The sequence below is a fragment of the Bubalus kerabau genome, chromosome 6 (genome assembly GCF_029407905.1).
Source record: "Bubalus kerabau isolate K-KA32 ecotype Philippines breed swamp buffalo chromosome 6, PCC_UOA_SB_1v2, whole genome shotgun sequence".
In the NCBI taxonomy this organism is placed as follows: Eukaryota; Metazoa; Chordata; class Mammalia; order Artiodactyla; family Bovidae; genus Bubalus; species Bubalus kerabau.
Genome location: NC_073629.1, coordinates 20,416,677 through 20,438,627, shown reverse-complemented (window position 1 = coordinate 20,438,627; position 21,951 = coordinate 20,416,677). Strand labels below are relative to the sequence as shown.

The 21,951-nt window shown below is 47.4% G+C and overlaps 3 protein-coding genes across 7 annotated transcripts; 1 reads left to right on the top strand and 2 right to left on the bottom strand.

Annotated features, from left to right (window-relative positions):
* Window positions 1-24: 24 nt before the first annotated feature.
* Window positions 25-2,703, top strand: SCNM1 (sodium channel modifier 1). Of its 4 annotated transcripts, none has more exons than XM_055584341.1 (7): window positions 25-263; window positions 526-596; window positions 836-924; window positions 1,025-1,122; window positions 1,234-1,322; window positions 1,723-1,917; window positions 2,554-2,703. In XM_055584341.1, exons 1-7 carry the CDS (start codon window positions 213-215, stop codon window positions 2,651-2,653), a joined length of 693 nt encoding a protein of 230 aa, XP_055440316.1. In that variant the 5' UTR covers window positions 25-212; the 3' UTR covers window positions 2,654-2,703. The 4 variants fall into 4 exon arrangements, with proteins under 4 accessions (XP_055440316.1, XP_055440317.1, XP_055440314.1 ...); XM_055584342.1 differs by having other exon boundaries at window positions 489-596; XM_055584339.1 differs by having other exon boundaries at window positions 25-314.
* A 537-nt stretch (window positions 2,704-3,240) lies between these two features.
* On the bottom strand, window positions 3,241-7,867 carry TMOD4 (tropomodulin 4). Of its 2 annotated transcripts, none has more exons than XM_055584337.1 (10): window positions 7,742-7,867; window positions 6,605-6,769; window positions 6,253-6,409; window positions 5,828-5,944; window positions 5,278-5,367; window positions 4,964-5,094; window positions 4,759-4,866; window positions 4,245-4,388; window positions 3,849-3,993; window positions 3,241-3,355 (listed from the first exon to the last, which is right to left on the bottom strand). In XM_055584337.1, the coding sequence occupies exons 2-10, from the start codon at window positions 6,725-6,727 to the stop codon at window positions 3,333-3,335; spliced, it is 1,038 nt and encodes a 345-aa protein (XP_055440312.1). In that variant the 5' UTR covers window positions 6,728-6,769; window positions 7,742-7,867; the 3' UTR covers window positions 3,241-3,332. The 2 variants fall into 2 exon arrangements, with proteins under 2 accessions (XP_055440312.1, XP_055440313.1); XM_055584338.1 differs by having other exon boundaries at window positions 7,770-7,855.
* Window positions 7,868-8,504: 637 nt separating this feature from the next.
* VPS72 (vacuolar protein sorting 72 homolog) lies at window positions 8,505-20,453 on the bottom strand. The gene is made up of 6 exons (XM_055584335.1): window positions 20,248-20,453; window positions 16,413-16,565; window positions 16,123-16,237; window positions 15,557-15,733; window positions 9,425-9,569; window positions 8,505-9,088 (listed from the first exon to the last, which is right to left on the bottom strand). The coding sequence occupies exons 1-6, from the start codon at window positions 20,362-20,364 to the stop codon at window positions 8,701-8,703; spliced, it is 1,095 nt and encodes a 364-aa protein (XP_055440310.1). The 5' UTR covers window positions 20,365-20,453; the 3' UTR covers window positions 8,505-8,700.
* Between the last annotated feature and the right edge of the window lie 1,498 nt (window positions 20,454-21,951).

Sequence of the window (21,951 nt, the reverse complement as noted above, 5' to 3'; positions counted from 1 at the left end):
GGGAACCATAAGAAATGCAGTCCTTCTCGGCCGGCTAGAAGCTGGCTTCCGGGATCGCGCAGTGCATTCGTGGAAGCACATCCCCGGAAGTCAGGGGGCCAGCCGGAAAGAGACCGGAAGGAACGGAGACGACCCACTCCCGCTACGGTGGCCTGAAAGGAGTGGCGAAGGCGGCTGGATAGAGTTTTTGATTTCTGGGGCTCACAGTCTTGATGTCTTTCAGGAGGGAAGGAGACGATTGGAGTCAACTCAATGTGCTCAAAGTAGGCGGAGAGGAGTGCGTCCGAAGCAGCTTCACCTGCCCTCTGAAGGCTGTAAAGGAGCTGTTTTGTTGCTGTGGCAACAACTGGGGGGCGGGGTGGAGGGAACCAAAAGACTAGAGGCGGTGGTGACCCCTTCTTCGCCGCAGATGTGTGTTCTCCCATGGTCTTTATTCCCTTTGAGTCTTCGTCTCTATCATTTCCCTTTTATCCCTCCCTCATATCCAGCTGATCCCGTCCGGACTTCTTCCCCTGTCCCCTGCAGAAACGAAGAGTCGGGGACCTGCTTGCCAGTTACATTCCAGAGGATGAGGCACTGATGCTACGGGATGGACGGTGAGAACGAAGAGTGGATCAAGTTTAAGGGTTTTGAAGTTAGCGACTCAAGAACTTTTGTTATTAAGGAGGAGAGCGGGAGTATCTAGGATTCTTTGGCTGGGAGTGAGTAACAGGGATGTGGGTGATGGAGACTGGGAGACTTGGGAGTTGGGCTTTGGAAATGAATGCTTGGACGGGGTGGGACCTATGACCAAGACTCTACTCCCCAGGAACCAATTATCTTTCCTACTCCCCAGCTTTGCTTGTGCCATCTGTCCCCACCGACCTGTCCTGGACACTCTGGCCATGTTGACTGCCCACCGTGCAGGCAAAAAACATCTGTCCAGTAAGTTTGGGAAAAGACAGACGATAGAGTGTAAACCCTTAAAATCTCTTCAGACCACCCTTGGTGCTCTGCTTTTAATCCTCTTCCCCTCTCTCCTCAGGCCTGCAGCTTTTCTATGGCAAGAAGCCGCCAGGAAAGGGCACAGAGCAGAATCCAAGACAGCATAATGAACTCAGGAGAGAAGAGACCACAGCAGAGGTAAGGGGAAGTTGTGTTCCAGGCAGGACGTGCTGCACACCTTAGGCTTGAAGGACTTTGGCTTGTTTCTGGCTCTGAAGGCTCTGACTCTGTCTTCTGTCTCCATGCCAGGCTCCTCTCTTAACCCAGACTCGACTTATCACTCAGAGTGCTCTGCACAGAGCTCCTCACTATAACAGTTGCTGCCGCCGGAAGTACAGGTCAGTGGGATGGGAAAGCCAGAGGTAGGGAGGGACAAGAGATAGCTCTAAAGTGATTGTTTTCCTAATTGTAATCTGAGAAATACTAAGCGTTCTGGGGGTGTTAACTTGTATTTCAGGAAAAAGATTTTTATAACTAAAAAAGTGCTTTGTAATCCTATTTGATTAAAAATTAGTGTATTTTAAGGGTTCTACAAAATCGTAAGATAAAAAAAAACCTTAAAAGATTAATTTAGACTTTCCTAAATTTACTGGATTTCAAAATTCTTTTTATGCAGAACACTTACTAATATCTTGAGGAACACAGAATTGAGAAGCACTTCTATAAAGAGCTGGGAGTCACAGGAGATTAGGCCCTTTCCTTTACTGCTTTTACAGACTTTGATTCTTCTCTGTCCAGACCAGAAGCCCCTCGTCCCTCTGTCTCTCGCCCCCCTTTGCCACCCCCAGAGGTTGAACCCCAAGGTGGGAAGATCACTAGAGAACCTGAGCCTGAGGCTGGTTCACAGACCAAGGAGTCAGCCACTGTCTCATCCCCTGCACCTATGAGCCCCACAAGAAGACGGGCCCTGGATCATTACCTCACCCTTCGAAGGTGAATATGCAGAATTTTTCCTCAGTTTTTCCCTTTTCTCTCTGACCCTCCTTGTTTCAGGGCTTCTCAAGTGTTTTTACTTATCCCCATGGGGCTTCCCAGGTGGCGCAGTGGTAAAGAAACCGCCTGCCAGTGCAGGAGATGCAGGTTCGATTTCTGTGTCAGGAAGAGCCCTTGGAGGAGGGCATGGCAACCCACTCCAGTATTCTTGCCTGGAGAATCCTGGCGGGCTATACTCCATAGGGTCACAGAGTCGGTTCCTCCTGAAGCAACTTAGCACACATGCATGCATGCACAAAGACTCCTTACATATGTAACTTTTTTTCAAATAGTTCAGGAAATTAATTACAGTTAGATAGAAAGAACTATTGGGGCTTTCCAGGAGGCTCAGCAGTAAAGAATCCTCCTATAATGCACAAGAGGCAGGTTCGACCTCTGAGTTGGGAAGATTCCCCTGGAGAAGGAAATGGCAACCCATTCTAGTATTCTTGCCTGGGAAATCCCATGGACATAGGAGCCTGGCAGGCTACAGTCCATGGGGTCACAGAGTTGGACATGACAGAGCACTCACACACATGCTTTTATTAATTTAATAAACTTCTTTTCCTGACCAGTTCTGTTTTCTGGTGTTTCCAGCTCTGGATGGATCCCAGATGGACGAGGTCGATGGATAAAAGATGAAAATGTTGAGTTTGACTCTGATGAGGAGGAACCCCCTGATCTCCCCTTGGACTGACATCCTCTTTCCCCATTCATTTCACAAATAAACTACAGTAGGCGCTGGGAGCCCAGCTTTCCCTGACTCTGGTTCCTTGTTTCAGGATTTCAGATCTGTTCACTCTCAGCCCAGCCAATTCTTCTCTGCAAGGTACACAGCTCCCCACACTTCTAACCCTCCCCCACCTTCTCCTACAGTCATGCCAAGCGTCAGCTGCATGCAGCCTGGTGCCCTATTAATAAGTCTGTCAGAAGGAGGTTTTTGCCCTTCGTGTTTTCTGCTTTCTTCTCCACCTCCATTCAAAGTCCTTGCCTCCTTCTAATAACATGAGGGTTGTGGGTAGGCACTGGTCGGCGGGGAGGGGTTGGACATGTCTGGAAACAGAGCCAGGGCTAGCCACCCTGTGAAAGTAGAAGAGACTAAAGGCATTGGCAGGGTTATGGGGAACACCAAGGGAGGGAGCGCCCCCCACCTCCTCCTGGTAATTTGAACCTCCCTGCCTGCTGATCCCCAGAGTATAAATAATCCCCTGATGAATTGGCAGTAACCCTTGGGGTTTAGCGCCAAGATTTCCACTCCAAAGCCCAAGGAAGGAGCAGGCAGAGTGGACAGTAGGGCCTTTATTTACAGGAAAGGGGGGACAGATGATTTAAGCTTTCAGGGCTCCGAGCCCTAGTTGGTAAAGGGAAAGGTAATGTTATCTTTTCTTTTGCTGGCGACCTGTAAAGGAAGAAGAGTAAACACAAGTCATTATCCCATCTCTTGCCTCCTGCAAAGGTGTTCTTTCTAGTTCCTTGGCCAGACTCATAAAGAGGTAATGTCTTAGATCACCAAGCATGCTCCTCCCCACCATGTTAAAATAAGAGACAACAGGGCAAATAAAAACACATGGCCCCAACGGCTATGACTACCTTCCCTTTTGCCTCTCCACTGGTATACTTGGGCAGAGGAGTTTTGCTGTCTACTTTCAGGTCACCTATGAATCCCAGGGACGGCGGAGCCTGGTGGGCTGCCGTCAATGGGGTCGCACAGAGTCGGACACGACTGAAGCGACTTAGCAGCAGCAGCAGCAGCAGCATGGTATTTGAACTTCTGTGAATGTCACTTAGGCAGCACCCTAGGCTGCTAGTCACTAAGTTAGCTTTCAGGGGCATCCACCAGCTTCTGCAGCTACTTGCCTTCTCCCCCATGCACCATGTCTGCAGCTACTCACGCAGTTCATTGTTCCGGGTCATGGCCTGGGCGGCCCGAGCGCGTGGCCCCTGCTGTGTAAAGTGGTAGCCAAAGCGGACAATGGAGGGACACTGTTCGAGCACGGTGGCCATCTCCATCTCCACTGCGTCACCAGGCCACTGGCGCTGGGGGAGGCCGAGATGGAAGCCGTCAGCACCCCTCATTTGGATTGTTCACCATCTCAGACCACCAACCCTTTGGGAGGTTAAAGAGGCTCGTTCTCTGGAATGAGTGATGAGAGGTGCTGCCTTGGCTCCCCTCATAAGAAGAGGGAGAGTTCAAACAAGATCAGATGAGATCCTGCCTGTGGCTGCCCCAGGGAAGAGGATCAGTGAGTGTTAGCTGACTGCAAAGACGAGGGGAAGGGAAGGCTGACCTGGTTGTCTACTCGGAGCTCAGTGAGTGTGGCGTTCTCCCGAACTGCCTTCAGCACAGCCATAAGCCCTGTGCTGCTAATGAAGTTGGATTCGATGTTCAGGCTCTGGAGGCTACGATTCTCACGCAACATGTCAGCCACCGCCTGGGTAGTAGGGACTTGGATTAGGGTTAGGGTACAGTTTCACAGATGACTGAGGAGAGAAAGAACAGGAGCGAGAGGGAGACAGCTCTTTGAGAAGAGTCCTTGAGCTGGGCATGGGGCTCCAGGGAGGCAGAAGAAGGGTAGGTAGTAGGGAAAGCCGTGGGGTGACGTGTGCAGTGGAGTTGGGGGTGGTTGAGAGAGTTGGGTGCTTTAGGAAGACAGCTGTGAGTCAAAGGACTGAGGGGAGGAGTCTCCAGCAGGTCTCCCCTAAGAGAGTCGATGGGAATAGCACCCCCAGCGCAACCCTTTCTGACAGCCCTGCCAGGGATGCATGTCCAGGGAGAGGGTGAGGGATGCCAGCTAGCCTTACATTGGCAATGGGGTCACCACTCCTTGTGGCCACCAGGCTGAAGCTCCGGACATGGGTATTTGTCTTCATGGCCTCACACAGCTCAGTTAGCATGGGTATCGGGATGTCCTATCAAAGGGGAATAGGAGAGGGTGAGCCAGGGGACTCATAAGACAGCAGAGTTAGGCCGGTGTTACTGCTTAGAGGATGGGGTCAGATATCACACCTGGATATTATTGAGGTTCACCTCCTCTACCTCCTTGTCGTTGCTTCGAACACTCTTCAGTATCTCCTCGATGTTGGTGGGATTTGGGGGCTCATCTGGCACTGGCTTGTACTTGTCAGGCTGCACCACACCTGGTGGGTGAGGGGAGGAAGGAAACCCCAACATGTCCCCCACAGTCTCCTCCCCATTCATTCTCTCATCACGTATGCATTATGTCTGCTCCCTGACTGCCCCGTTTCACCCTTTGCTACCTTTGCTCAGACTTCGGGACACCTGCCAGGAGCCCTGGGCACCATGCTCCCAAACACACTCACTGCTAATGCCTTCGGTGTTGCAGATTTCTCCGCTGCAGATCGCATCATAGTACTGCTTGTTGCTCATCAGTGTGTACATGCCCAGAATTGCTGGAGAGAGTAGGCAGAGGGGGCACAGGGAATGAGGAAAACGCACTTGTTCCAGGCCCCCCACCCACCTCATTCTGAATCTATTGCATTTTTGAAGCCTGACCTCTTCCAAAGAGGTTTCCCCTTTTGGTCCCAGGGGTCCCTTCCATTAAGCTGTGTAAGGCAGTGGTTTTCAAAACATTGAGACAGGGCTAAGGGAAGGTCCCTAAGGAGCCACCACAGGGTGAGGGGGTCTGTCAGACCCTGCTGTTTGCAGCCAAAATAGTTTTGCTTTATAATCCCTGTAAAATCGCCCTTGAGATGTTAACTTATTAAATTTAAAAATGAGTGTACACATATAGACAAAAATTAAAAACCACTATCTGAGGCTTTCTCAAAACATCCACATCCCACTAGTCCCATGCCATGTTCACGACCTTTGCCCCAGATCCTCCCAACTCAACTGCCCACAGCTGCCCACCTGCAATGTCACACATCTCAGCATCTGTGGCGTGGGCCAGCGCCTCCTCCAGCTCAGGCTCCAGAGTGACCTGCTCCTCCACTGGAATTTCTCTCTTGGGCTGGATGTAGGGTTTCCCTGATGGGGAGATGAGGATGGTTCAGGTCGTCATTTCTCCTAAGATCCTGGCTTCCAGCTTCCTTTCCTTCTCCAGGAGGTAGAATGCTGGGTCACTAGGAGCCACTGTAAAACCTGAGTCCTCTACAAGCTCAGGACTCCTGGGTCCCCTTGATCACTTCTAAGAGCTGGAGTGTAAGTTGGCATGCAGGTGTAGGCAGCTGATTTCCTGGCAGTTAGGAGTGGGCAAGTGAGAAGAAAGCTGGAATGGGGACATGTGAGAGACCACCATTGGGTTCTAGGAGGCATGGATGTTAGAGATCCCATACCCTTCTTCTCGCCTGTGAAGGGCACCAAGTCATCACGCTCTTTGACCTCTAGTGCCTGCTGTTCCAGGTACTGCAAGAGGGCCTCTCGGTCCAGCGGCCCCGTTGGGCTCTTCTTTGTCTGGTCACGTTGTCTTAGTCCAGCTGGCAGGAGCATGTTCTTAGGGATGAGTTTTGGAGAGCAAGTCAGGGCCCCCCTCTGGCCTGGGGCACCCCCTAAAGCATCTCCAGACACTGTTCCCCTGAGCTTCTTAGGACTCTAAGCCCTGTAGATCACCCTGGTCTCAGTCCCCCAGGGCCCCACACCCTTCCTACTGCCTAGGGATTGCCCGATCCCCTGTGCTGGAGCCCCTACCTCAGGGTCCATCTCCTGTAGCTCGCAGTCCAGCTGTTCTAGCTCCTCAGGGCTCAAGGTCTTTAGGATCTCATCTTCATCTATGTCTCTGTATTTTTCCAGTTCCTTTTGATACGATGACATGATGGCCCCCACCCCCTCCCCACTGTGTGGCACTCACGGAGCCTGGGTTATAGGGAGAGAGTGGTTGGACAATGGCAAGATGTCCACAGACACAATAGGGAAACAGACAAGCCAGTGGGGCAGAACAATAAATAAGCTGGTTGCCTTGGCAGATAGAGATCTAGCTGGGCGTGGGAAAATGGGGGAAGGTTGGGTTGTTTAGTTAGAAATGGAGCCTCCTTCCCGCTTCCACAGCTTCCAGCCACTCTGGATGGGGATCCCAGTATGCAGGGTGAATCCCTCTCCCCATTGTATCAGAAACCCTGGCAGTACCCCTCCCCTTAACCTCGCCTGTCGGTGCCTCTTGCCCTAGCACAGCTGCCAGGAGCCCTGCCATCACAGCTGGCCCCAAGCCCAATTCCTATTGCAAGGAAGGGGGCCAGGCAGAGAGCTTCAGGGAAATTCTGCCTCTCTTCCCCCTAATCCAGTTTTTCCTAACCTGGCTTAAGAAACCAAGGAGGATTTGTCGGGGGGATAGATAGTGCTCTTACTCCACCCTCATCTCCTTTTATTGTGGGGGATCAAGATCTCATTATGTTTGCTGAAATCCTAAATCCTGAGGGAAAGCAAGAGCTCAGAGGACCTGGGAGACATCCAGAGTGGGGGAGGGGTGGCACAGCCTTAGGAGAAGGTACTGAGTTCACAGAATGTGTCCCTGGCTTTGGATGGGAAGGCGACACCAGTCTAATGGGTGGGAAATGCCTTCTAAATGGGATAGTTTCTCTAAAACCAATGAGAGGATTAAACTTGCATGATCTTTTAAGCCACACATACACACCATGCTGAATGTGAAAGACTGAGAAAATGTGAGAAACGTACATTGACAACGTAACTACAGTTAAGGGAGAGGATAGACAGCGACAGAAACAGAGTGACAGAGAGGCAGACACACTCCACATCATTCCCAGTAGGAGCCCCTCTTCTCCCATCTCCCACCAGGCTCTGATCCACAAGCCCCCTGCCTTCCCCACCTACCAGTCCTGGTGGCCACCTCCCTTCTCACCTCCCCTGCTGTTGGTTGGTCTGTCTGTTCTGCTGGAGCACCGTCCGGGCAGCAGGAGGAGCCGGTGCCGAGGGAGAGGGTGGGGGAACAGTGAGCTCAGCATTTTATTATTTTAGCTCTGGCCAGGTGGGGGGTAGTGGGAGATCACATATACACAGCCCCCATACCCTGCCCAGCCCTGAGAGCCTCTAGTGGCCGCTAACAGCCATGGCACCTCCTCCCCTTCCTCCAAGCCCGAGTCCCAGAAACTGGACTTCTACGAATCACAGTTCCTATTAATGCTTACTGGATTGGCCTAAAAGTCTGTTTGGGTTTTTCCATGATATCGTACAGAAAACCTGAACAAAATTTTTGGCCAACCCAATATTTAGTGCCTGCTATATTCAAAGCAGTGACTATAAGGAGATATAGAGGTGAGTACAAGGATTTTGTTTTGGTGTCTAATTTTAAGGTGTTTATAAACTGTTAGAGGAATTAATATTTTACAATTTAAAAAGGGAAACTCTGGAAGTTCCCTGGTGGTCCAGTGGTTAGGACTAGGCGCTTTCACTGCTGAGGGCCCAGGGCTGATCCTTGGTTGGGGAACTAAGATCCTACAAGTCATATGGTGTGGCCAAAAAAAAACCTTAAAAAAATAAAGAATAAAAAGGATGACTCATAATAAAAGCTATTAAACAAATATAAAACTCATTCACAAATACTTTTTGCTCCCAACCCTGGATTGGACACCAGACAAAAGGGATCTTTCTATTTTATTAGATTAAAAAACACAAACCTGTAGGAACTAGGGGGAAAGATGTGAAAGAAATACAGAGAAGAGCTGGGCAAAGATCACCAATGACAAAGGGAAGAAGCAGGGGCTTCTTAAGAGCCCCAACTTAAGAACCTTAAGTTAGGACAGGAAAGAGGTTTCTAAGGACCAGACATCCCTTCATTTGATGACAATTTTCTGGCGCAAGGCTCGGGGCCCAGAGCCAGGGAGGGGCTCAGGAGGTGGTGGGCCAGGGCCTAGGGCTGAGGCGGTGGGCGGCAGTCCGTGGGCAGTGATGTACTTCTTGTAGGCCTCACGGATGATCTTGAAGGCTCGAGCAGTGGCGTAGGGGATGTCTGTAACAGGGTCCCGATATAGGGCTGGCCGATGGGTCACCGGGCAGACCTCCCGAACGGGGATCTTTGGGGGCCGCCCTTGAGGAAACCATTCCTCAAATGTGGCATCGTCACTAAAAGTGATGAAGGTACGTGAGCAGCGAGCAGGAGGGATGACGGGTCCAGTCCCAGCACGGGCAGTCAATGCAGAAGCCATGGGAGCGGGATCAAGTCTGAGGCAAAAGACAGAGAAAAACACAAAAAGCTGAGAGGTGAAGACAACAGATAAAGAAAGAGATCAGAGAACTGAAGAAAGAGGAGGCGGCAGTGGATGGCAACAGTCCGAGAGAATCTATTAAGTGACAGACAGGACAAACAAAGCAGGGCTGGATGGAAAAACAGAAGAGAGGGACTATAAGAAAAATCGGAGCTGATGGGAAAAGGATCTGAAAGATACCCAAGTGTTAGGAGAACTGTGTGAGGAGAGCAAGTGAAATGGGGCTGAGGGAACACAAGCTGAATTCAGAAGGGAGACATTGTACTCTCTTCCCTGAGATTCACTCACTCACCCTTCTACGTCGACATTCTCCTCTTTAGGGCCTGGCTCCCCAACCAGTGGCACGGTCACCGAATGGTAGGTGATTATGGGCCCAGGGCACTTCCGCTTCTTGTGGACCTGCTTCTTTTTGTCAGCCTCGAGCCGCTCATATGTCTCTTCAGGAAGGAACGAGCGCATGGGTCAGTTCCCCACTTCCCAAACCCCAGTCCTGTCCTATAGTCTCTTAATTACCCTCCTGGCTGTCTAGTCACTGCTCACCCAAGCCAATTAACAAAGTCCTCTAAAGCCCTCAAGCATCACCCATTTCATAAGCTTTCTGCTTGCCCCTCTTGACATACACCCTGCTCATCATTTCTTAGGTTCACTCGATTCCTCACTGGCTCAGAACAGTAGGACTTCAGAGCTGGAAGGGATCCTTTGGCGAGGAAAATGCTCATTTCCTCTAACCCCTTGTTACTGTTCTGTCAACTTGCTCCTATCTATCTAAGGCAGCACACTGCCTCTTTAGGATTCCCTAGTGATTAGAGTTCTTTCCTACTTAAAATATTATTTATTTATTTACTGAGTTATTTGTTTTTGGCTGCGCTGGATCTTCGTTGATGCATGGACTTTCCTCTAGTTGCAGCGAGTGTGGGCTACTCTCCATTTGCGCTGTGTGGGCATCACATTGTGGTGGCTTCTGGTGTTGTGGAGCACTGGGTCTAGGCACAAGAGCTTCAGTAGTTGTGGCTCCTGGGCTCAGTAGTGTGGTTCCTGGGCTCTGGAGCACAGGCTCAGTAGTTGTGGTGCACAGGCTTAGTTGCTCTGCAGCATTTAGGATCTTCCCGGGCCAGGGATTGAACCCATGTCTCCTGCATTGCCAGGTGGATTCTTTACCACTGAGCCACCAGGGAAGCCCCCTTCTTTCCCACTGTGAGCTGAAATATACTTCCTGTTGATACTGTTTCACCTTTTAAGGCCAAAAGGAACATAAATCTAACCTGTCTTCCACTTGACAGTCCTTTAAATAGTTGAAATTAGTGCTCATCTCTCTTCAGGCTGATCACAGTACCCCTTCTACTGAACCATTCCTCATACAACATGGTTCTGAGTCACTGCCTCCTTTGCCACCTGTGCCAAAAACACCCTTCTGTTCCTGTACTTACCATGATCTATGGCAGAGGCTGCAAGATAGCAGCCCCCTTATGTGTCCTGCTTGATTTGCATAGTGTTTTAAAGAAAAATCTGAATTAGTTGCTGACATTTAAAAGTCAGGAAATTACATTCAAATACAGAGGTTTCTGGTCCCTTTTGAAAAACTAAGAAGAAAATCTGGCAACTTTGTACCTGCATTCTCACAGGGCAACAGTGAGCTGAGCTGAGTGACCGCTCCTTCGTTCAGGCCCTCCTCTCTAGTTCCCTAGTCACCCTGCCTGGACCAGGTGACACCGCTCTGTGGCAGCTCATTGTTGGTGCACACGTCTCTCAAGGGCAGTGACTGTGACTCATATTACCTACACATCATGAGGGCCATGCAGCATTCCACACATTACAGGAGTTCAATAAAGATTTGTTAATGTGTACACAGATCAAATATTCCTGGTCCCTCTGTCCCCCTTAAATGTGGGTACTCTGAACACAATTCTCCAGGGCAAGGGTCCCCAACCTCTGGGCTGAGGACTGGTACCTTCTGTCAAATCAGTAGCAACATTAGATTAGAAATGAAGTGCACAATAAATGTAATGCGCTCGAATCATCCTGAAACATACCCCTCACCCTGGGTTCATGGAAAAATTATCTTCCACAAAATTGGTCTTTGATGCCAAAAAGGTTGGGGACCACTGCTCTAGATAAAGTATGACCAGAAGAGTCCTTTGGATACCTACTCCTCTGACCCCTTCACTGCGCACCACCCACCCCCCCCAGTGATTTAATCTCTTTTACACTTGAATTCCAGATGGTAATATTGCTTTCCCTCGAGCCAACCTTTCAACTCTTCTCTCAACACTTTCCTGTACCCTCTGTAACCTCTGCTCTATAATCAGCCAACTCATCTATTTCGTCAGGTTTCTCACTCAGCACACCTTCCAAAACTTGCCTTACAGGAAACCTGTCATCCGTAGAGGCCACTACTCCCTGCAGCCCTCTGGTGGAGGCTGCTTATTCTCCCATACCCCGGGCAGGATGTGCCTGTGTCCTGTGGAGCCCCACGCTTCAGCTCTCTTTGCTCCATTACCCTAGATACCTCTGTTCTTCTAGTTCTTCAGTACTTCAAGTACCTGAAAATCTCTGCATTCTATAACTCCTTCCAGACTTCCTTTTCTCTTCATCAGTCATTCTCTTATCAATCTAAACTCCTTCGCCCAGACCTGGAACGAAGAGCAGTACTGGAAAAAAGTTACACAACAGGTAGAATGCAACCGCCAGAAATTCATATTCCCAAACTTCAGAAGACCTGCCAACACCAGCAGATGATCCTATCTCCACAACAATTTCAGTCTTCACTCTCAAGCTTCCAACTCTATCCCCAACACCTGACAAATGACAGTCCCTAAAAAACATCAGATGAGAACCATTATACTGGCCTGCTCTGGATTTACAACCCTATAGCTATGAGCCACCCTTACTTCCTCCCTCTTAAGTTAGGCCAACTCTTCTACCCGTGCCGTAGCTCCCACCCTTACTCCCACTTCTCCAAAACCCTACACTATTAATGATCCTTTCTTTTCTGTCTTAAAATTCTTTCTGTTGCATCTCACCAAAAATACATACTCTCCAATCTTTGAATAAAAGAGAACAAGGACAAACCCTGTCTTGACCCCAGACCCCCTACTGTTCCTCTCCTACCCTTCATGGCCAAATTTTAAAGGTTTGGCTTCCCAACAACTTCCCAATGGCTTGCTCCCCCAAAAGTGCTCCCTAAGGTCATTTCTGACCCCCATGTCACCAAAATCAACGGGCACTTCTCAGTTCTCTTCACTGGCATCTCAGCAAGACTGAGCAGCTACTGCCCCAAAACATTCTCTTTCCTTAGAGTTCTTAAGACAAACTTTCCTGGCTTTCCCACTCTCTGGCCTTCCCTCAGATCCTTTCCTAAGCTCCTCCTCTTGTAGGAGACCATTACTTTTTAGTGTCTGCAGGACCTTCTTGAGCCTCTGCCTACCCTTCTTGCTCTATGTTTTCTCCCTGAGTGATCTCATCCACTCCAGTGTCAATTACCATCCACATTCAAAAACTTCCAAATTTGTATTTCTAGCCCAGATATCTTGTTCAAACACCAGATTTGTGTGTTTATCTGATTTCTCAGTACTCATGAACTGCTCACAGACATCTCAAATCCAACATATTCAAAAATGAACTTATAATTTTTTTCTCCTGCCAAACATGCCCCACCAGGATCTCCTATGTCAGAAGCCTGGGAATCACTCTCTTTACAGTGGCCTGAAACCATCAATGTAGTCAAAGGATGCAGATTGTAATTATAGTGACATCAAGTGACCTCATTATTTGTGATATTTCTCAGCCATTTATATGTTTTAAGAGATAACCACTGTTTTAAAGCACGGCATTGCCATTATACAGATAAAGGGTATATTTCCCATTTTAAAACCAATATAATAATAATTTTTTTTTTAAGTCATGACAGCTGGACTTCCCTGTTGGTCCAGTGGTTAAGAATCTGCCTGCAAGCACTATTTACAATAACTAGGACATGGAAGTAACCTAGATGTCCAACAACAGATGAACGGATAAGGAAGCTGCGGTACATATATACAATGAAATATTACTCAGCCATAAAAAGGAACTAGTTTGAGTCAGTGCTAATGAGATGAGTGAACCTAGAGCCTATTACACAGAGTGAAGTCAGCCAGAAAGAGAAAAATAAATATCGTATATTAACACATGCATATGGAATCTAGAAAGTAGTACTGATGAACCTATTTTCAAGGCAGCAATAGAGATGCAGACATAGAGAACAGACTTATGGACATGGGGGTGGTAAGAAGGAGAGGGTGGGATGAATGGAGAAAGTAGCATGGAAACATATACACTACCACTGCTGCGGCTGCGAAGTCGCTTCAGTCGTGTCCGACTCTGTGCAACCCCATAGACGGCAGCCCACCAGGCTTCCCCGTCCCTGGGATTCTCCAGGCAAGAACGCTGGAGTGGGTTGCCATTTCCTTCTCCAGTACCATATGTAAAATAGATAACCAGTGGGAATTTGCTGTATGATTCAGGGAACTCAAACTGGGGCTCTGTGACAACCTCGAAGGGTGGGATGGGGTGGGAGGGAGGCTCAAGAGGAAGGGGACATATATATACCTATGGCTGATCCATGGTGATATATGACAGAAACCAATACAACACTGTAATTATCATTCAATTAAAAACACATAAATAAAGAATCTGCTCTGTCGAGGCAGAGAACAGTAGTTCGATCCTGGTCCAGGAAGATTCCCTATGCCATGGAGCAACTAAGCCCATGCACCACAGATACTGAGCCCTCATGCCCTAGAGCCTGTGTTCTACACAAGAAGCCACCCTACAATAATGAAGAAGAAACTCTGCTCTCGGCAATGAGACAGAGCCTGAGGGCAGAATGAAGACCCACCACAGCCAAATAGAAATATTTTTTTAAAAGTCACAACAATACACCCTGAAAATGTTGAAAATTAATTAAATCTTTTGTGGTCTTTTGGAGTGAAAGTGAAGTCACTCAGTCATGTCCAATTCTTTGTGACTGCATGGACCACACAGTACATGGAATTCTCCAGGCCAGAATACTGGAGCGGGTAGCCTTTCCCTTCTCCAGGGGATCTTCCCAACCCAGGGATCAAACCCAGGTCTCCCACATTGCAGGTGGATTCTTTACCAGCTGAGCCACCAGAGATGCCCAAGAATACTGGAGTGGGTAGCCTATCCCTTCTCCAGCGGATATTCCCAACACAGGAATCGAACCCAGGTTTCCTGCACTGCAGGCAGATTCTTTACCAACTGAGCTATCAGGGAAGCCCCAAAGATGTGCTTCACTGACCGGGAATAGAACCCAGGCAAGGCAGTGAGACTGCTGAGTCCTAACCACTAGACCACCAAGGAACTTTCTGGAGTGAAGGTATCTACATTTCAAAACTACTGATACCATTAAACTAAAATAAGTTAAGTGAAAGTGAAGTCACTCAGTCGTGTCCAACTCTTTTCAACCCCATGGACTGTAGCCTACCAGGCTCCTCCATCCAGGAGATTTTCCAGGCAAGAATACTGGAGTGGGTTGCCATTTCCTTCTCCAAGAGATCTTCCTGACCCAGGGATTTGAACCCAGGTCTCCCACATTGTAGGCAGACGCTTAACCGTCTGAGCTACCAAGGAAGTCCTAAGGATACCAAGGATACCATCAAACTAAAATGAGTTGGGTCCCAGATATTCTGGGTAAACAATCTTCCACATCACAGTAAAACTGTATTTGGGTTATGCACATTCAATTATATGTGTTTCATGAAAAAAAGATTCAGAGAGAGAGAAATAGCAAATCAAATACTGTAGGAGATTTCACCCGTTATTTTACTCAATGTACATATGGTCCAGAGTGAGCACATGATGCAGAGCACATGAAACCTGCTGCTCCCTCATTCATCTCTCATGATCTGAGAATGTTCACCGTCCCTTAAAGAAACACACGCTTTTGTACTGTATGTTCCCATACAGGACTGTGTGCCCAACAGCACATAAACTGAAAAGACCTTACAGAATTTTTACCTTAAAGCAATGTATCTCATGAACAGACTGATTCTACTGAATTTCTAATTCTCATGATCATTAAAGTAGTATTATCATCTCATCACATTTTGTGAACAAGGAAAGAAAGATGCAAGCAGGTTGTAAGTAATTTGCCTGCAGTCTTATAGCAAGTGAACAGCGGAGCTAGAATCTGAACTCCTTTCTGTACGATTCCTACTTTATACCAAAGCACTTTAATATAACTTGTTCTTCAGAGCCCTCATTACTGCCTACTTCCTTGCTCCTAATCACTTTCTCTCCCCGTATCTTTCATCTGATTTCTCTTGTCCCAAATCTCCATCTGTCCAATTCTTTGGGGCCTCTAGATCTAACTTTTTCTTGTGCTTCTCAGCCCCTCTACCCACTGTTCTCAAAACCAAAGACTGACCCAGTGAACGTAAGTTGAGCTCCTCTGTGATCTTGGCCTCCCTGAGCAGCTCCTCCTGGGTCAGTGGCCGCTCACAGTGGGGCCCCTTCCGTCGCCGTGACTGGCCCTGCCTCTCCTGTACCCGAAGGAATGTTTGTCGTGTGTGCTCAGCTGTAGACTGACGCATGGACTTCCGACCTGGGAAGGAAATCATAGAGGAAGAAATCTTTGAACTCATGTCTACCTTCTCTGAATTTAATTTTAAAGCTTTTTATTTGGAAATCATTTCAAACTTACGAAAAAGTTAAGAATAGTACAAAGAACACCCATGAATCTTTTGCCAAATCCTCTGTTAACATTTTGCCCTATTTGCAATCTGTGTGTGCGTATTTTCTGAATAATCTGAGAGTTAAGTTATGCACATCAACATCATAGCTCTCTTCCCTAAATACTTGGTGTATATTTCCTAATTAGAATTATTCCTACATGCTCATAGTAAAGTTATCAACTTCAGTAAACTTAATATGAATACAGTATTTTATCATACTACTTCATCTTTCTCTATTGACCCAAACATCCCCACTCACTGTCAGTGCCATCATCCTGTAGTTCTAATGGAAGCAGTGCCTTTTCTTCTCGGGTCTTCTGAGAGCTACCAGCTGGGGTGCTGACCTTTCGAGGCCTCAAGCTCTTGAGAGGCTCCTGGGAACAGAGTGAAATCAGATACCAGGGAAGAGAAGATATTGGGCGACAATGAAGACCTTAGGAAGAGAAAACCAGCACAGCAGGAAGTGGGATTGGTGTGGGGCATAATGGGACCTGATGAAAGGGAGAATACAAATTAAGGAAGTCCAAGAAAACCAGGCCTCCCCTGCACCTTATATGCTTTGGTGACTACTCGGCGCTTCCTTCTTGGCTCTTCTGCTTCTCCATCACTGGATGGTTCATCCCCTTCGTCGATGTCAAAGTCAGAGTCCACCTCATCCTCTGTGTCTGACTGGTCCCCTTGATACTCATCATCTCCTGATTCCTGAGGACATAGGGAGATGCGGTTCTCACTGGCAGCAGTTATTAATGCCCCTCTAGGAGGAACAGAATCCCTTTGCCTATTGATAAGGGCTGCCCCACTCTCCTTCCCAGCCTAGGCTTTCATTTTCCTCAGGCAAGAAGGGCTGATGGTCTTTGGCTCCAGCACCACCCTTTCCAATGTTAACTGACTGCCCTTTACCTGCAGCACACTGTGTTAAGTGCTGGGGTACAAAAGGATATGGTTTGGTCTCCACCTTCAGGGTCTCACAGTCAGGTATAGGAAAAGACATCATTATAAATGGAAGTTTTAATACAGGGCAACATATAAACTACCAAATGGCAATAAAATGTTATAAGTGATCAGAGGAAGGCACACCTGCAATGGACTGATGGCCTGGAAAAGTCTAAATGTTAGACTTTATTCCTTTAGACCAAGGGTTGGCAAACTTTTTCTGCAAAGGACCAGATTAACACAGATAGTGGGTTAGATTCAGCCAGCAGGTTGTAGTTTACTAAACTCTGCTTCAGACTTTAAAGAATGAAGAGGACTTGAGCCATGGTTTAAAATACTGCTAGTATTCAGACAGCCAAGAGGGAAGAGGGAATCCCAGGCAGAGCAAATGACAGGAACAAAGGTGCAGAAGCAAGAATGTGTACAGCATGTTTATGGAATAAGGATTTAGACCTAAGCAAAGCAGGTTTGTCTCTGGCAAGAAGTCTTCCTAGGTGACTGCCTTTCCTAGGAGACTTCCTAGGCTCCATCACAGCCTTCTTCCAACATTAACTGAATGCCCTATAGGGCTACAAGATTTGAAAAGAAGGTTGCATTCAATCTATGTGCTCGGTCGTGTCCAACTCTTTGTGACCCCATGGACTGAAGCTGGCCAGTTTCCTCTGCCCATGGAATTTTCCAGGCAAGAATACGAAAGTGGGTTGCCATTTCCTTCTCCAGGGATTCGATATACAGACAAATGTAAATGTCATGACTTACTGACATTTAACTTTTAAACTTATGATCTTAACTTGCAGGACAGTGATTCTCAATCCTCTCCCTCTTACTTGCTCCAGCACTGATAATCACCACTGAAGTAAGCCAAAGTTACTGAGAAATATGTCTCATTCCTCAGGTGAGGTGGGACAGAAAGAGTTGGGACAGAAAAAGAGTTGGGTCCTACTACCATGTACGAGCTCCCCTGGTGGCTCAGACGGTAAAGAATCCACCTGCAATGCGGGAGACCTGTGTTCAATCCCTGGGTTGGGAAGATCCCTTGGAGAAGGGAATGGCTACCCACTCTAATATTCTGGCCTGGAGAATTCCACAGACAGAGGAGCCTGGCAGGCTGTATAACGCATGTTGTCGCAAAGAGTCAGACACAACTGAGCAACTTTCACTTCACACCATGTATAATGGGAAGGCACTGAAGATTTGGGGGGAGAGGAAAACTACATACAAGGAATGTTTCAGAAAGTTCTGGAGGTGGTGGGATGGACTGGAGTAGAAAACATGTAGTAGAGCCTAAGCCTGAGTTTGGGCTAAAACAGCAGCCACACAGGAAAAGAGAGAGAGAGAGAAAAAATGCTTGGGAGGAGGGGAGTTAATTGAGCAGGGCAGCACCTCAAACATATGCCTTTCTCTTCAATCACTGACAAGACTGATGGGTTACTCTTGGTACACATGGTGCCAAGGCAAGCAAATAACACAGTTGACAAGCCAAGGCAGCCAGTATTCAGTCTTGTACTGGTGACCATCATTTCCTCCCAACTAATGTTTGTGAAAGACAGCCTGAGAACACATTAATCCCCTCAGCCCTGACCTGGTATTAAATCATATCACAGAGGGTAGTAGTTCAACTACATATTAGCTTAGTGCCCAACTGAAATGCTTTCACTAAGTTACGGATTTACTATCATTCCTTTGGCTTTTATCGAGGGTCATTAACAGACATGACTAGTTAAGAGAATGCTTTTACATCATCTACCAAACCCCTGCTATTTTGTTTACAAGGATGTAATTCTCCTTAGGACTTAATGCTGAATAAGTATATCTCTCTTAAAGAACTTAAATGCTTCTTTCTTACAAAAAAAGAAATTCAGGATTTGGCTGCCAGGAAACTCACAGCTAAATTTAATATCAACTGTTATTACCATTTTAGCAGAGGCTCCTGGTACAATTACTTCTCATCTGTCTCTATTTTTACTGTTCCTACTTTTTGTTTATATCATAAGCCTTCTTAAATCCTTTTTGGAAGCATGAAGGGTACATATTAAATAACAACTCGTAAAATGACAGGAATAGGAAAATGGCCTTTGGAGGAGAGATGAGAAGGTTCTATTTTAAACTAATTGGTTATGGCTGTGTTAAGTAATGACTCCTAATCAGTCACCAAGTCCTGTGGATTCTAATTCCTTAGTTTCTCTTGACTCCTCCTGTTCATGTTTCTCTACTCTCACTGCCTCCTCCTACCATTTTCCTCATTATAGAGTGATCTTTCTAAAATACAAATCTGACCATGAAATAATCTTCTCAGTCCTCTGAATGAAGAATAAAACTTAACATGGGTCACAAAACCCTACAAGGATGGGCCCAGGCCTACTCCCTCTATTCTTCTCCTTCCTGGTTTGGAGTATGAGAGCAGCTGTGCAGGTCCCAGAGCAGGCTGTCAGTGCCTTTACATATTCCGCCCCGCCCTCTTCCAGGACTAACCTTCATTCTCTCCCTGCTTCCAGTCCTACTGCTCTCCATCGAGCCAAGGCTCACTTTTCAAACTGTCCTCAGCTTAAACATCACGTTTCCCAGGGATGCCCATCCCAAACAACTTTGTCTCCCAAGTGCTACCATAGCACCCTATGCTTAACACTTTTCTCCTTATCACACGATATTTTAACTGACTGTTAACTCAGCTAGGTCACCCACTGGAGTCTGGACAATGTAAGGATAAGGTGGTGTTTTTAATACTCTCTGTTTCCACAGCGCCTGTCACAGTGCTTGGCTTGCTTTAGACACTTAACACATTTAAAGAATGGACAGATTCAATCAATACAAATTTAACAAGTGTCAACTCAATCCAGTCATTGGACTAGGCACTCGGATGTACACTGTTGAACAAAACAGACCATCTCTAACCTTACAGAACTTACAGTCTATTGGAAGGTATACACAAACAAAATATATCTAACTACAAACTGAAATATGTTCTATGAAGGACACATGGGGTCACTTTTCAGGACAGTCAAGAAACAGTTATCTAAGAAAACATTTACAACGATATCTGAAAGCTGAAAAAAGGAGTTGGCTAAGTCCCTCTATCCTTTTTTCTGAGAGATTCTTTTCTACAGTTCAGGTGAATAACCAGGCAGTAGGTCAACGAATATACACCGCGTGACTAGGATGTGCCTGGCGTATGCTAGACGTCAGAAGCGCTGAGAGACGCAGTTAAGGAAACAGTAGTTTTCAGCCACAGTCTGGGGTCCTTCGGACAACTTCTCCATTCCTGACCCCTCCAACACCATTCAGGGTTCCCCCTGCTAGGACTCCAGTTTATCCCCCCCCATCTCGCCCACCCCATCTCCAGTACCAGCTACCAGCACTCCTCTCCCCCGCCCCCTTCTTTGTCCGAGGTTTCTCTCTCCGTCAGGACTCCTTTTAGCTTTATTCCCTCCCTCTTCCTGGGCCCGGCTCTTGCCTCAGTGAAACCCCCATAAGTCGTCTGGTAGAACTCATCTTCCTCCTCTGCTTCCAGAAGCCCAGAGAGCCGGTTCCCCGCGGTCTTCCGGGGGGCGCGGCCCCCAGCCAAACTCATAACGCCTATGGAGACTGCGCTGCCACCACCAAGCCCCTCACCCAGCGCCGTTCTCTAGGCTCGGCGCTCGATACCACTACCTGCGGGCGGACGGCGGAAGCCGGTCGTCTACAGACAGAAGTAGCAGAGCGTCGAGAAGTTCCCAGTACAGTCCCCCTCAGTTCAGTTCAGTTCAGTTCAGTCGCGTCCGACTCTTTGTGACCCCATGGACTGCAGCACGCCAGGCTTCCCTGTCCATCACCAACTCCCGGAGCTTACTCAAATTCAGTTCCATTGAGTCACTGATGCCATCCAACCATCTCATCTTCTGCTGTCCCTTTCTCCCGCCTTTAGTCATTCCCAGCATCAGGGTCTTTCAAATGAGTCAGTTCTTCTCATCAGATGGCCAAGGTATTCGAGTTTCAGCTTCAACATCAGTCCTTCCAATGAATATTCAGGACTGATTTCCTTTAGGATAGACTGGTTGGATCTCCTTGCAGTCCAAGGGACTCTCAAGAGTCTTCTCCAACACCACAATTCAAAGGCATCAATTCTTCCGCGCTCAGCTTTCTTTATAATTCAATTCTCACATCCATACGTGACTACGGGAAAAACCATAGCTTTGACTAGACGGAGATTTGTTGGTAAAATAATGTCTCTGGTTTTTAATACGCGGTCTAGGTTGGTCATAACTTTTCTTCCAAGGAGCAAGCGTCTTTTAATTTCATGGCCTTCTCAACTCTGCAGCCCCGCCCACTCCTGCGTTGAGGCCACCCCAGGCTCCCCGTCCCAGTAAGCAAGTTTATCGGGGCTGTGGAATGATAAGACACCAGGAGCCCTTTACCCCACGGACAGAATTTGGGAATCAATAAATTTTCATTTAGAAGAGGTCAGTTTCCCTCTGCTCCCGTACGATTTTCATTCCATTGTCAATAGAAACCTTTCTGTTATTGTTCAATCGCTAAGTCGTGTCGGGCCCTTAGACCCTATGGACTGCAGCACTCCAGGCTTCCCTGTCCTTCACTGCCTCCCAGAGTTTCCTCAGATTCATGTCCACTGAGTGGGTGATGCTATCTAACCATCTCATCCTCTCTCTGCCGCTCCCTTCTCCTTCTGCCCTCAGTCTTTCCCAGTATCAGGGTCTTTTCCAATCAGTTCACTCTTTGCATCAGGTGGCCGAAGTATTGGAGCTTCAGCTTCAGCATCAGTCCTTCCAAAGAATATTCAGGGTTAATTTCCTTTAGGACTGACTGGTTTGAGCTCCATGCAGTCAAAGGGACTCTCAAGAGTCTTCTCCAACACCACAGCTCAAAAGCATCAATTCTTCAGCACTCAGCCTTCTTTATGGTCCAACTCTCACAACTGCACATGACTACTGGAAAAACCATAGTTTTTTTTTTCCAACAGCATTGACTTTTATTCATTCATGTTGTCACCTGAAATGTCATCTGTTGGATTTAAATGTTCATTAATGTAAGTGGCTGAACAAATCTATTTTAATGGATATTCAATTCATTAAAAAAACCTCAATATCCCACATAGTTAAAGTCACTTCCACATAGCCTTGTGACAACTCCCACACCAAAACAGTACTTTATTTTGTAAATT

Excerpts from the sequence above, each read along its gene's own strand:
- SCNM1 (XM_055584339.1), top strand. The coding sequence starts at position 213 with ATGTCTTTCAGGAGGGAAGGAGACGATTGGAGTCAACTCAATGTGCTC. Across the intron at positions 315-525 it reads TCACCTGCCCTCTGAAGGCT|AAACGAAGAGTCGGGGACCT; the intron begins GTAAAGGAGCTG and ends TGTCCCCTGCAG. Across the intron at positions 925-1,024 it reads AGGCAAAAAACATCTGTCCA|GCCTGCAGCTTTTCTATGGC; the intron begins GTAAGTTTGGGA and ends CTCTCTCCTCAG.
- TMOD4 (XM_055584337.1), bottom strand. The coding sequence starts at position 6,727 with ATGTCATCGTATCAAAAGGAACTGGAAAAATACAGAGACATAGATGAA. Across the intron at positions 6,410-6,604 it reads TACAGGAGATGGACCCTGAG|AACATGCTCCTGCCAGCTGG; the intron begins GTAGGGGCTCCA and ends CTCATCCCTAAG. Across the intron at positions 3,994-4,244 it reads AGCTCCGAGTAGACAACCAG|CGCCAGTGGCCTGGTGACGC; the intron begins GTCAGCCTTCCC and ends GGCCTCCCCCAG.
- VPS72 (XM_055584335.1), bottom strand. The coding sequence starts at position 20,364 with ATGAGTTTGGCTGGGGGCCGCGCCCCCCGGAAGACCGCGGGGAACCGG. Across the intron at positions 15,734-16,122 it reads ACAGGATGATGGCACTGACA|GTCGGAAGTCCATGCGTCAG; the intron begins GTGAGTGGGGAT and ends TTTCCTTCCCAG. Across the intron at positions 9,570-15,556 it reads GCTCAACTTACGTTCACTGG|AGACATATGAGCGGCTCGAG; the intron begins GTCAGTCTTTGG and ends TCCTTCCTGAAG.